At 54.2% G+C, this 13,827-nt stretch overlaps 1 protein-coding gene across 2 annotated transcripts in view; it reads right to left on the minus strand.

Annotated features, from left to right (window-relative positions):
- The window catches only part of Wnt7b (Wnt family member 7B), a 42,718-nt gene extending 37,167 nt beyond the window's left edge, over positions 1 to 5,551 (minus strand). Inside the window, exon 1 of one of the 2 annotated variants that reach the window (XM_051160142.1) lies at positions 5,373 to 5,551. In XM_051160142.1, coding sequence (XP_051016099.1) covers positions 5,373 to 5,443 — 71 coding nt within the window. In that variant the 5' untranslated portion in view covers positions 5,444 to 5,551. Of the gene's footprint in view, positions 1 to 1,377; positions 1,917 to 5,372 lie in introns of those variants that run through there. The other variant, XM_051160141.1, reaches the window with a different exon arrangement.
- Between the last annotated feature and the right edge of the window lie 8,276 nt (positions 5,552 to 13,827).

The following is a 13,827-nucleotide window of genomic DNA, read 5'->3' on the forward strand; positions in this document are numbered from 1 at the left end:
ATCCATTTCAAGTAAGGACGATGGAAGCAGGATTCTTCTCCTTGGCCAGGTCCCCACTGATCAGGCGGTACCCACGAGCCCTGAGCCCTGCCCCGGGAGGCCTGCTACTCCCCACCCCAGGCGATGCCTCCGCAGCCAGGGCTGCCCGCCGGGCCTGGAGCGCTCCCTCTGCCCGGACCTTGTAATTATGTTCCACAGCCGGGGAAACCGCGGGCCTCGCAGCATCTGGCTGCGGTTGCGAACTTTTGTTTCAAGATGCGCGACTATTTATAGAAGGAAAACTGGTAGGATAGTAATTTCCTAGGAGCTGGAGGAGAAATTGGCCGCGTCTTTATTAAAAGGGGTGGGGGCGGGGCAATTTATCAGGACTGTGGCCGCGGGGCGGGAAGGGGGTGGTGCAGGGAGCGGGAAGGCGGCTGCCGCCTCTGGCCGCGTTAGGCGACCCCGGACGTGGCCCGCGTGTTAAGGAGGGGGCGGGGGAGGGGAGGAGAAGGAGAGGGAGCACTGGCTCTGAGGTTTAATCAGTAGCATCCAGCTTCAATTCCCCCAAACGGCGGTTCCATAAATCAAACTTCTTTTTAAATCGGAGGCCAGAGCATATGCGTCCCATTAGGAATCAGGCGAAGCCACCGCTGTGCGGACGCGCCCCCTCGCCTCGCAGGACCAACTTGGGCCTTGCCCCGCGCTTCTCTTAGAATGGTAGGCTCTGCCCTACTCCACGCTCGCGCGCCCTGCTCCGCGCACTTCCTGGGCCTTGATACCTGGACCTTGCGTGACCTGAGCGCACAGCACGAGCTCTCTTCTCCTCCTGGAGAGGCGTCTAGCAGAACACAGAGGTCAAGGCCTCCCCGCACTGGCTGGGTAACACAAGGGGCCACAGAGACTTGGGGAGGGGGACGAAAACCTGGGCGCGCTGTCTGGTGGGGCACAACATGCACGTGCCTGCCAGTGTATGCGCTGGGAAGCGGATGTGTGCACGTAGCTCTCCTTAGTGCGGCACGGCCGGCCGTGCACGTCCCATGGGCTAGTATAGCCCAGAAAGAGGGTCTCCCGCTGGTCCAGGATCCTGCCCGGACAGGACTGGCTAGCTCCGGCATCGCGCTCGGTGCGCATAGCCTACCTAATATGCAGGGGCAGCGGGGCCACTCTCCAGCCACCTTTTCTCTGACCCCTAAGCTACCACGTCTTATTGTCACAACTGTCGCCCAGGTGATCTACCTCAGCGGCTTTGGCACCAAAGGCCCCCCAGTTTCTGTGCGCGCAGGTCGCCCAGCACCCCACCAGGACCATTTTGCCACCTCCCCCGCCCTCCTTTTTCCAGCAGTGATGGCCAGGGGCTCCCTCCTGCCCACCCAACCCGCCACCCGCGGCACTCACAGGTAGCTGCCGCTGGACAGAAGGAGAAAGATCTGCGGGCAATAGACGGAGACCAGCGCGCTGCGCGGCGACAGAAGGAGCATGGTGGGTCGGCACGGCTGGCAGGTCTGGGCAGGCCCCACCCGCAGGGCTCCTGCGCCAACAGAGGCTGGGGTCTCCGCGGCCCTCCCTGATGCAGGGCAGCAGCGCTGGGCGCTAGGGGCCAGGGCTCGGTGGCCGGGGGACAGTGGTCGCCCGTGTCACGCCTCCAGAACCGCGCATCTTGCTGTATCTGGGCCAGCAGCAGACGCTGGAGCTGGAGTTCGGGGCCTGGCAGGGGACAGTGGGCGAGCCTTAGTGGCTGTCTGGTCCTCTGTCCGTCTGTCGGTGCGAACCGGCTCTGTCGCTCACTCTGGCTCAAGTCTCCAAGTCTCCCGAAGCGCGCAGCTGCCATTGGACAAGCCGCCCCTACATCCGCCTCCTCCGCGGGCGGGTTTTTTTTAAAGGGGAGGTTGACCAGAGTGTGCAGCGGGTGCCGCCCCCAGGGTTTGCCCAAGTTGCCTTGGCCGGGATACCCTTGCCACAACCTTTGGCGAGAAACAACACCGCTACTGAGAGCGCATCTCCGGGAGGCACCGCGCGGAGGCGTGTGCGCCTCTTAGGGGCAGTGCTCAGCAGCGTGTGCTCATGTGTGCATGCATGTGCTTGCATGTTCCTGCAGAAGCATGGGCGGTATGGAAGGCTACAGGTGTGTGTGCACAGATGCTCTGTGTGTGTTGTCCCTCTGCCTGCATGTACCGTGATTAGGGGTGGCTGGGTGTGGGTCCCTCTCACCGCACCTGGGCCAGCTCTGTTCTTGTGCCTGCACTACCCGCTTCATGTACTTCTTTGGAGAGGCAGCCGGGAAGTCCCCCAGTTGCTGCTCTCATCACAGAGGGCCCTCACCTCTGGCTTCTTCGTCTTTTTTTTTTTTTTTTTTTTTCTTCCCTTTGAGGGGTTGGTTGGTGGGTGCAAGGCAAAATTCTTCTAAATCACTTCTTCCTTTTCTAGTAAATGTATTTTTATAGCCTAGAAATGGATTTGGGGTCCCATCTCCTATTTCTGCTGAGACCGGCTTTATTGGAATGTCTTTCTATAGAGGTATATGTCAAGAGGAGGGAGAGTCTCGGAGCAGGGAGGACAGCAGGAAGGGGGGGGGCGTGTGTGGTCCTGAAAGTGGATCCCAGCTCCTAGGCTTGGCATGGAGGTTCCTGGGCACCCAGGAGTGAGGAACCTCCCTTACCTCCAGACCACCACCCCCCTTGGCCCTCTGCTTCTCCTGACAACAAAAGCAGGAACAAAACTAGGGCAAGACTGGTCCTGGCACCTCAGTGACCTTGGCTGCTCCCAACCCTACCTTGGCCTCCTCCAGTACTGCAGTTCCATGCCTAGAAACCTTAGGTTAGGCATTGCGACTCCCTATTGGTATTGTGCTTGGAAGTTGCTGAGAATCCAAGGCACTTCTGTTCTGCCATTGTGCACGAGGGCCGAATTCTGGTTCTTGCTTATATGTGAGGTGTGCAGGTGGGAACGAATGCTCCGGTGGGATCTGGAGGCCCCATTGCACATACTGAAGCGTGAAGCAGAGGCAGGCTCGGAAGCCTCCATCACAAAAAATGCCCCCTTCCCAGAATAAGCTATCTGGAGGAATCCCCAGAATGGCTCTCATCTTTGATCTCATGAGCACTGGTGATAAGAAAGGCCTCACTGGCCTGGCAGATACCACAATATTCCACCACCATTACTTAAGGCTAGGGTAAAAGCCATCAGAACTAATCCCTCAGCAGCCCCAAGGGGAATGCTACCATCACTTCACTATTTTCAGATGAGGGCAAGAGGCTGCTCCAGGGTAAGAGGTCGCTGAGGCGCCTGCCAGAAGTGATGTGGGATGTCTCCTTCAAAGAGATCTCTTTCACTCCACCTATTATCCCTTTATGTCTCAGGGGAAGGCCCAGCTACCTTTCCTGCTCACCTGATGGATGCATGTGAGCAAACACACACACACACACACACACACACACACACACTCCTTTTACAGGTCTCAGGGTGGCTTTTCTGGCTGTCATTCAACTTGATTTTTGGATTTTTTTTTTTAATTCAGAAAGGGGCAGCAGTTTCTGGAGGGAGAATAGTTCTTCCTTGGGGCTCCTGGGCAGAAGAAAGCAAGCTTGCTCACTGCTAGAAGTAGTGTTCACAGGCGACTGGGAACCTTTGGGGTCTTATTCACCCATTCTCTACTCAACACCGACCACCATGCTGTTCAGAACAGCCTGATGCAAAATCCTACCTACTCCCATAAGGTGACAAAAGAGGTACAGAGACAAAACCCAGGAACCACTCCACGGAGCACCCCCAACGTCGGGAATCCAGGTCCATCTGCTGACCCCTTTTTCCATTTGGGGCCTTTGCTAAAGCCTCTTCTTGAAGAACTGGTGCCACGAAGATTGGTCAGCGGTGGAAGCCAGAGCCAGAGCCGGTGGAGTCAAGCCTCAACTCAAAGGCCTCCGTGCCAGAGCTAGGGAGTGGGACCAGCCTGGAACCTTCTCCCAAAGGGCTGTGGATCCCTTCGCAGGCCCAGGAGAATCATTGCAGGCTGCCTAGAGTCTGGGAAGCAGTGGCCTGCCCACCCCGCCCCCACCCTCAGCAGGCTCAACGCTTGCACCCCTCACCTTCATAAACAAACACCCAGGGACACAGCCTACTCACACAAACCTACAATAAACACAACCACCAGCAGCCGCAGACATTCACGCCCAGGGCTTCAGGAATAAGGCTAGTACCGGACTTGACTTCCAACCTTGCCTCTGAGGCCACCAGGCTTGGTCTCTGCCCCTCTCTGGGCCTTAATTTCTTCACCTGTAAGATGGCGGAGGTGCAAAGGGCTGGGAAGGGTGCTGATCTTCAGCTACTGTTTCTACCTCTCTCCTGGAAAGCCGGTCTCCCAGGTACCGGAACCCGCCCCTCCTACAGGTCTGGTCACTGGCCTTCCCAGGGCCACGGTAAGGCTGGCTTCCAAGCGCCTGGCTGCACATAGTAGGAGCGTGTGGCGCGTGGCGAGCGCAGCTGCTCACAGGTGCTCGGGGTGGGGTTGGGGGTCTGGTCCCGGCCAGGCCGCCAGGAGTGACTAACGTCTGCGAGGTGCACTGCGCTCCGTTCGGTCACACTGCCCCTCCACCCCCAATCCGGGGAGGCCGAGACAGATTCTGTCTAAAAGGAGATCGCGGCTCAACAGGTAAGGACTCGGCTGGGTTCAGGAATGTGGAAATACGACTCGGAGCAGCTACGGCGGCGAGCAGCGAGTGCGGCCCGCCTGGAGCCCGCCCGCCCGGCCGCGCCAGGGGGAGCGCGGCGAGAGGGGGCCGGGCGCAGGGCCCCGGGAGGGCGGGGGTGCGGGCCCGGGACGGAGCTCGAGGCTGCTGCGCCAGCCCCGCGGCCCATCCTGAGCCAGCCGGACGAGTTGTCAAGGTAATTTCAACATGTCCGGGTGATGGATAGAGACGCAGGGCCGCGGCGGGTGCAGGGCCTGCGCGCTCGCGGCGGGTGCGCGCCCCGATCTCCCCCGCCGGGGATGCCCCCCGCCCCCCGTCCAGGCGCGCCCTTCGGGCGGCTAGCGCTCGATCCGGGCTCGGCGCCCAGCGCAGCCCGGGGGAGGGAAGGCGCGTCCCACCCCCGGGGCCTAGAGCCCAAACAGGTGAAAGTACGCGCCCGGCACGCTCGCCGCTACCCGCGAGCCTCGCTGCGGCCGTCCACCCGCCGCGCTGCCCCTGCTGCGTCCTGGGCTCCGCGCCCCTCCAGAGGATCCCTGGCCCTGGGGACTCAGATAAGTCTCCGTAAGGCTGGGGCGAGGGCTGGACACACCGGCCAGCCCGGTCACTCAAAGAAACGCCCCCCCCCAACTCGGGTCTCCAGGTCCACTGGAGGAGGCTCTAGAGGCTGCCGGCTCCCCTTCTGCCGCCCCCACCCACAGGAATACTCACCCGAGCTTCACGTAGAGGACGCCAAAGCAGAGAAACACGTAAAAGATCCACTTTCGAAAGTTTCTGTGCATGATCCAGGGAGGGGGGCTGCGCCATAGACAGCTGCGGCCGGAGGGGACGCGCGGGCGGGCAGGGGCCGGACAGGGGCCAGGGGGGGCTGCGGGGAGGACCACGCTCAGCCGGCGCTTCTGCTCGGGCGGCGGGCGACGCGCGGGCACCCGGCACGCGTTGCCACCATGGTGAGCCCAGGGCGCCGCAGCAGCCGCGTGCGCCCGGAGGGGGGAGTGACCCGGACCGGGAACCACGACCTCGGAGCCCAGAGGAGTGACCGTGGGGCTCAGTAAGCGCAGGCCGGAGCTGGGTGCAGCGGTCGGGTGGGTGGGCGGGCGCTGCCTCCACTGGGCTCAGCCGCCTGGGGCTGAGGGCGCCTCACGGTGCGCCGCGGCGGCCAATGTGTCCGCACTTGTCCGCCTCCCCAGGTGACTCGCGGCCCCGGCAAGCGAGCCGCGAGCAGGCGAGCGCGCCCCAGGTAGGAGGATCCGCCTCCCGCCCGCCTTCCTCGCTCTCAGCGCGCTCTCTCGCGCGCGCTCCCTGGCTCTCCCCTCCCTTTACTCCTCCCTCCCCCGTGACACACTAACGCATCTAACCCCGCGCCCCCCCTCCCCAGGCCAGCTCCCTTCCGATCGCCCTCCCAGGACTGCGTGGGAAGGGGGGGAGGGAGAGGAGAGGGTGCGGCTCCAAAGAGACACCTGCGCTCTTCAGAGCCAGTGAGGGTGGGGGTAGGGGCGGGGGCTAAGAAACTACTAGCCCAGGGCCTGGTGGTCACTCGGTTTCCAGTTTCTAGTCGGAGAGACATAGACCACCCACCGCCAAGTGCAGACATCTTCTTCCTAGACATTGTTCACATGGGGGCTTCCAGGGCCACACCCCCGGATCAGGCATCACTGCCTGCCCAGCAAACTTCGTGAAAGATCGGTCCAGCACCCAGCGCCGCAGAGAGTGCAAGCTGAGCGTAGGTCTTAAAGATTGGCAGACACACTAGCTTACCCACCCTTAAGAGTGGCACCATGACAGAGACTCAGAGAAGGTTATCAGAAGGCGGTCCTGGAGAGTCCCAGTCTGGGGGTTCTCAGTCTCACTCTTCAGGGCTGTCGGATGCGAGACTCAGATCTGATTCACGTTTAACAGCCAGAGTGGGAAGATAGACTCACCTTGGTGCCTGGCACACCCTGTGCGGGGCTGGCTCGATTCTGTCCCGGCCAAATGGATGCCAGGGACACTGCCTGCCATAGATAGATCTGTCCTAGCTCAGCAGACCAGACATGTGGGTGGTGGGTGGGTGATTGGGGGGGGGGGTGGCGGTCCAAAACAAGTTTTCAGTCTCTTCAGCCCTGGACAACATCAAATAGAGCTATTATGACAAGGGAATGGACTCGTCGTAGTCTTTAAGGTCTAGCCAATACCCAATTACCTAGTGTGGGAATGAGGAGGGTACGAAGAGGTGTTGTCCTCAGGCCTACCTAGCCCAGCTCATCCAGGAACCTCAAGCTCAGAAGCTACCCTTCCCTGCCCCTAATCCCCTCTTAATCTCTCCAAATCCTCTGAACTTTTGCCATGACTCGGGAGAGAGCTGCTCCTGGGCCAGAGGTTCAGAGGCCCGCAGGTGCAGCTGTGCAGAACGTTTTTTTTTGGGGGGGGGGGTTGGAGGACCCTGTAGAAAGGAGACCTTGGATATCGCAAGCAGGCAAACTAAGACACAGATGTCAAACTGTAGTAGCAGTCCCGCACCACTGTCGCCTGAAACCAAGAACTCTGGACGTCGCATAAATTGGTGGGCAACAAACTGAACTGGGCCGGGTGGCAGGAGCGAGCGGAACAGCCCCGGAACTTGGCAGGTGGCTGCTGCCACCCCGTGGCGACAATGAGCGATACTTGCAGCGGAGACGGGCTTGAGACTTTCAGGGCGTTCCTCCCCACTCCCCGGGTCATCGCCGCCAACAGCTTCAATCTTGGTGTGGGTTAGTGAGACAAAAGATTTGTGTGGCTACCGCGGGGCTGCAGCAGGGAGATCACCCATGTGTCTCCCACCTGGGGCCTTAGGATTCGCACCCCACCTCCAGCCCTGTCAGGTCCCAGAGTCCCAAGATAGGCTTGGTCTTGGGAGTCTCCAGGAGGGTTGTGTGCGCGAAAAGTGGGTGCTCCTGTTTGTAGATGGACTGGACCTGCTTCTATGCCCTTGTTTCCCCAAAACAGAACGCAGGGTTGTCAAACACAGTTTGCAGGGTCTGCGGCACAGCGTCGTGTCGCCCCCTGCCGGCAGCCGGCGGGAAGCGGCACCGCCCAGGCATTCTAGGGGACCCGCAATCACAGATGGGCTTCTGCTCACCTTTTGTCCTTGCAGTTTGAAGAAGGTCTGATTAAGGTTTGGCTCCAAGGTCCCCCACATATGTCTGTGGGACAAGGTGGAGGCTTGCTTCTACTGGGGGAGCCTCTCTCCCTAAGGCTGGGATGAGACTGGCGTGAAGAGGACAGAGCCAGGACAGCCTGGTTATCTGCAGGCTCAGCTATCTTTGCCTGTGTGACTTCAGGCAAAAATTTCAACTTCTCCAGCCTGGAGATCATCATCGCGGCCTTCGTCGTCGTCGTCGTCGCCGCCATCATCATCATCACTACCAGTACCACCATCATTCGTTCCTATACTCCATGGTGTTTTTCTTGTTGTGTCCAACCCCCAAATGAGCATACAGTGATGGGTGAGTGCATATCTGGATGAACGGGGATGCGTGACTAGGTAGGTGATGAACGGATTGGTAGGTGGGCAGGTGAATGGTACACGGGTGCATGGGTAGGTGGGTAGGAGTGACGGATGCGGACATCCGTGAGTGAGTGCTTACGTAGATGGGCGGTGTCTTAAATGGGGTTTCTATTGTGATAAAACACTATCACAAAAGCCAATTCGGTGAGCCTTCGTTTCAGTACAGTACCATGTTACCGTCAGTCACCAAAGGAAATTAGAGCAAGAATTCAAGGCAGGAACCTGAAGGGGAAGACCCAAAGGAGTGCCGCTTACTGGCTTGCTCCTCAAGGTTTGCTCAGCCTGCTTTCCTAGGTAGCACCCAGGACCACCATCCCAGGAATGTACAGGCACTGCAAACAGTGAGCTGGATTCCCCAATAGGAATCATCAGTCAAGAAAAGGCCCCATCATCTTGCCCATGGGCCAGTCTGGTGGGGAGCATTTTCCCAATTGAGGTTCTGTCTTCCAAAATGACTCTTTTTTTTTTTTTTTTTTTTTTTTTAAGTTTTTTAGTTTTTCGAGACAGGGTTTCTCTATGTAGCCCTGGACTTGCTTTGTAGACCAGGCTGGCCTTGAACTCATAGTGATCCACCTGCCTCTGCCTCCCAAGTGCTGCGATTAAAGGTGTGCACCACCACGCCTGGCCCAAAAACAGGCCAGCACCGTTGGTCCCTTATGAGCTTGGCACACAAACACATCACTGTTTAACTAGAACTTTTACTTTCTCATTTGTCCTTAAGATGGCATAATGATTTGTTTTTGTTTTTGAGACAGGGTTTGTCGGTGTAGCCTTGGCTGTCCTGGACTCACTCTGCAGACCAGGCTGGCCTTGAACTCACCGCGATCTGCCTGCCTCTTCTTCCCTGAGTGCTGCAAATACAGGCATGCGCCACCACATCTGGTTGGCATGATATTAATACCACAATATAAGACATCCAAACTTTATTTTTATTTTCTTTAGACAGGATCTCTCTATGTAGCCCTGCTGGCCTTGATCTCACAACAATCTCTGTGCCTCTGCATTCTAAGCACTGGGATTAAAGGAATGAGCCACCACGCCTGGAAAACATTCCAATTTTGAAAAGTCCCATATTCTGTAAAAACTCAAACACAAATTTAGTCTTTTTAAAATATCCAAGGTTTCTTTAAAAGTTCAAAGTCTCGGGCTGGAGAGATGGCCCAGCAGTTTAAATCTCAGCACCCGCATGGCAGCTCGCAACTGTCTATAATGCCAAGATCTGACACTCTCACGTAGAAAGTTTTGCAGGCAAAACACCAACACATATAAAATAAAGGGTAAATACATTTAAAAGAGAAAAGATTTTTTAAAAATTCAAAGTTTCTCTAAAACATTTAAAGTATCTCTAAAATCCCAAAGTTTCTCTAAAATATTCAAGGTCTCATAGCTGTGGGCTCCTGTAAAATCAAAGCCCAAGCCAAAAGCTTTCTTACTTCAAGAGGGAGGAACCAGGGCACAGCCACAATCACATCAAAGCGTAGCCAAAGTCCAACCCTGTAAAGAGTTCAGCGCTGGTGATCCTCTGGCCTCTAAAGGCCAGCTGACCCGTGGCACTTCTATGGCTCTCCCTTTCACAGCACACACAGCTTGCCTCCTAAACTAAGACCAGCTCCACTCCGCTGCAGTTGCCATCCTTGGTGGTCCTTCTGTGGTACTGACTGGCATCTCCAAACGCTGGATTCTCTGCAACTGGGCTATACCTTTACAGATAGTCTCTCCTGGATCCTCTTCAGGAACACTGACCCTACCATTTGACGCCAAGCTTCAACTTCTCTCCAAGACCCCTTCCATCCTGGGGCTTTACTTCAACTGACAGGTGCATGGATGAGTGGGTAGGTGGATAGATGGATTCATCTATGGATGGATGCGTTTATCGCCTCTCATGGTCTCTCATGCTGCTCCTTCACGCATTCAAAACCAGTACCACCTGGGAGACTCTTAAACATTATCAAGTTCAGCTACCAGCACAAAGTACTCTGGACCACAGCATCTGTGTACTCAGCCCGAGGAAACATCTCCCTGAAGATTTGTACTTAACAATGCCAGTCTCTTAACCACAGCTGATTCTTCAGCTCTGACTGGCCAGCATCAATTGTCCCAGCACAAGAAAGGCTTCACTTTACTGGTTCTTAATTCAAAATATCACATAAATGGCCATGAAATGTCATGAGCCAGGCTTCCATTGTCGGCACTGCTGTCAGTATTATGTTCAAGGTCCTCGCAGCATCCGAGTAAGCTCTGAGCACTCGATGGCTTTTCCAGCATGAAGTCCCAAAGACCTCCACAATCCTTTCCAAAACAACATGCTCATCAGTACCCCACTCCTGGTACCAATTCTGTCTTTGCTTAAGAAGCAAAGAATTTATTTCAGCTTATAATTTCACATAATAGTTCATCATCAAGGGAAACTGGGGCAGGAATTCAAGACAGGAACCTGGATTCAGAAACAGAAGAAAGAAGGAGGAGGAGGAGAAGAAGAAATGAAAGAATGGTACTTACTGGAATGTGCTTCATGGCTTGCTCATCCTACCTTCCTATAGCAACGAGGACCACCAGGGATGGCACAGACCACAGTGATCTTTACAGTTATTAGTCAAGAAATGCCAATATGATGAGGGCATTTTCTCAATTGAAGTTCCTTCCAAACGACTCTAGCTTGTGTCAAGTTGGCATAAAAGTCTTATATTTTCCGGCGTATAAGACAACTTTTTAACCCTGAAAAATCTGTGCCAAAGTTGGGATCGTCTTATATGCTGGGTACTTACGTGCACCGTGCTTCACATGTCTGACACACATAGTGGGAGGTGCTGCAGCTGACTCCCCACTCTGTGCGGGGAGTAGGAAGCAGGAAGGAGCAAGCTGCACACATCTTCCTGTACCCTGAGGAGAAGAATGTGAGCGTGGATTGGCTCTCCACCAGAACCTGCCCATTAGGCTCAGAGGGCTGCATTTTCAGGTTGAGTGTGGAGTGCATCTTAAAGGGGCAGTGTAGGCAGGCACTGGCTATCAGCCAGCATTTAATAAAGCACCTGGCTGCTTGTGCCCTGTCTGCAAATAGACACATGCCCAAGTCTGCTGCACAGGGTTTGCGTTGGAAGAGGAGTAGCCTTATACGGCAAGTATTTTCCAAATTCTGTATTTTAACTGGAAAAATTGGGGTTTGTCTTATATGCTGGAAAATATGGTAGCTAGCACAGATGGGTAGGGGATGGATGGATAAGTAGGTGGGTAGATGTATAGAGGGAGGAAATCATACATGGATATGTAGGTGAAACATAGATACATGTGTGCATGCATGGGTGAATGAATGGAGGGAGAGGCATGCGAATGTATGGGCTGAGGAAAGTATGGGTGGATGGGTGAGTGGATGAATGGATGAACTGATGGGCAATGATTGTGTGTATGGACAGACACATGTGTAGGTTCATGGATGAATTTGCTACGGGAGGATGCAGCAAGCCATCCTCATGTGGACCAGTGTGTATTATGCAGATTGAATCAAATCTAGGTTCTTTGCCTAGGACATTCCCAGGATTTTTGTTTGTTTGTTTTTGTCTTTGTTTTGTTTTGGAGACAAGGTCTTTCTACATATCCCTGGATGTCCTGAAAGTCACTATGTAGGTCAGGATGGCCTCAGATTCACAGAGATCTGCCTGCCTCTGCCTCTGCCTGAGTACCGGGATTAAATGTGTGTGTACTGGCACACCTGGCAGATAGTTTTAAGCATTGAAAGGGAAGAAACCAGAATCTTCCTCAAGCAAGTGATTTCTCTGGGATGCTGGCAAGTGCCTGGGAATGGCCACGCAGGGCTGGGCTGTGGGTGTGGGGAGATATGAAAAGTGAAATATCCAGTCACATTCAGTTGGCCGGCACTGTGGCACTGTGTGCCGGGCTCCTTGACTTCACAGCCCCTCTGAGTCCTCACAGGACCCCCACAAAACAGGTTACCCCTCATCCCCACACTCTGGTGGAGCCATCTGAATTCCATTTCCAAATGCCTAGAGCAGTGGTTCTCAACTTTCCTAATGCTGCAAGAGTTTTTAATACAGTTCCTCATACTGTGGTGACCCGCAACCATAAAATTATTCTTATTGCTACTTCATAACTGTAATTGCAACTGTAATTTTGCTACTGTTATGAATCATAATGTAACTATCTATGTTTTCCAATGGTCTTAGGCAACCCCTCTGAAAGGGTCATTCATCCCCCTCCAAGGGATTGTGACCCGCAGGTTGAGAACCACTGGCCTAGAGAGTCCAGTCTAGGTAAGGCACAGACCTGGGACATGAAGGAGCAGATGGACGCTTAGAGTAAATGAATAAAGTAAAAACCTACCTCCATCTTTCTTTCTCAGGTATGGAGATAGGGGTTGAAAAGAAAGAAGGGCATCCACACGGGTGGTGCAGGTCCGCGCAGCAGGCCCAGGGTTCGAAAGATGAGGTCATCAATGCATTCTGAGGGGGAGGATTGTGTTCCAGAGCTACACAGAAAAACTCATCCCAGAGAGTGGCCTGATTGTGAGGAAATACTTAGCGCAATGTATTAGAAACACCCAAGCCAAGATCATCCAAGATGGTGTCGATCGCACACTGTGTCTGATCCACGGAACAGCAGTGACTGCACAGCCACCAAAGGACCATACTGAGAGCTCAAAAACACAGTGCTGGTGTTTCCCAGAAAGAAAGAAATCTGTCATGTGGATCATCCATGCCCTTCCACCACAGGACCATGGGACCACACTCAGGTGAGCTCCCAGGGACCCAGGGCCGCCTCCGCTGCTGCAACCAACCACTGGACAAATGTCCTCATTTCTGCCACAGGCTGAATTCTGCCTAAAAGTGGGCAAGCGTGGACACAGGTAGAGTTGATAGCCAAACTCTGTAAAAACAGGGTTTCTTAATAGTTCCTGCTTCACAAATATGTCTGCCAGATATAATTGGCCAGAAGGCTGAAGACTGTGCTCCAACATTATAGAGAGTTTTAGGTGACTGTCTGGGAAGTGAACGGTCTCTGTCATTCTCTCGTTTTGGAAGCTGCGAAGTTGCACTTCCTCTTTATTCAGATGATTAATTTTATTCCTTCTCACGTCTCTGATAGGGTTGAAGACCAGGTAGTTGTTTAGGGGTTAAGATGTTTTTAGGTCTAGATAGACGTTTTTAGGTTGATAGAGATGAGATATGATCGATATTGATTTACATTCAGAATTGTAGACTCACCAAGATAGGAAAGATGTTTTCTCCAAGGTTGCCAAATACAAAAAGGCAAAACACTATGAATGCAACATATATATAATCCCTAATTGTTTCATGGTCCTTCTTGCTGTATGTAGTTTATTGCATATATGTGTAATAATATAAATATATATGTCTAAGTTAAAAAATAAAAAGAAATGATTTGAATAAAAAAACGTACCTCCATTTCTCCTGACATCTATGTCCTCTGTGTCACTTAGACACTTGTAGAAGGAACCACCTGTGTCTGTATGGAAACATCCCCTATCAATAAAAAACCAATGGCCTATAGCTGAAGGAGGAACAAGGACGGAGGAGATTCGGTAGGCATAAAGGATTCTGGGATAGAGCCAGTCATAGGGGGTTCGCCTGTGAAGATGTGAGGGGGCGTATGCATGGTACCTGAGCA

Source organism: Acomys russatus, chromosome 17 (genome assembly GCF_903995435.1).
Source record: "Acomys russatus chromosome 17, mAcoRus1.1, whole genome shotgun sequence".
Taxonomy (NCBI): Eukaryota; Metazoa; Chordata; class Mammalia; order Rodentia; family Muridae; genus Acomys; species Acomys russatus.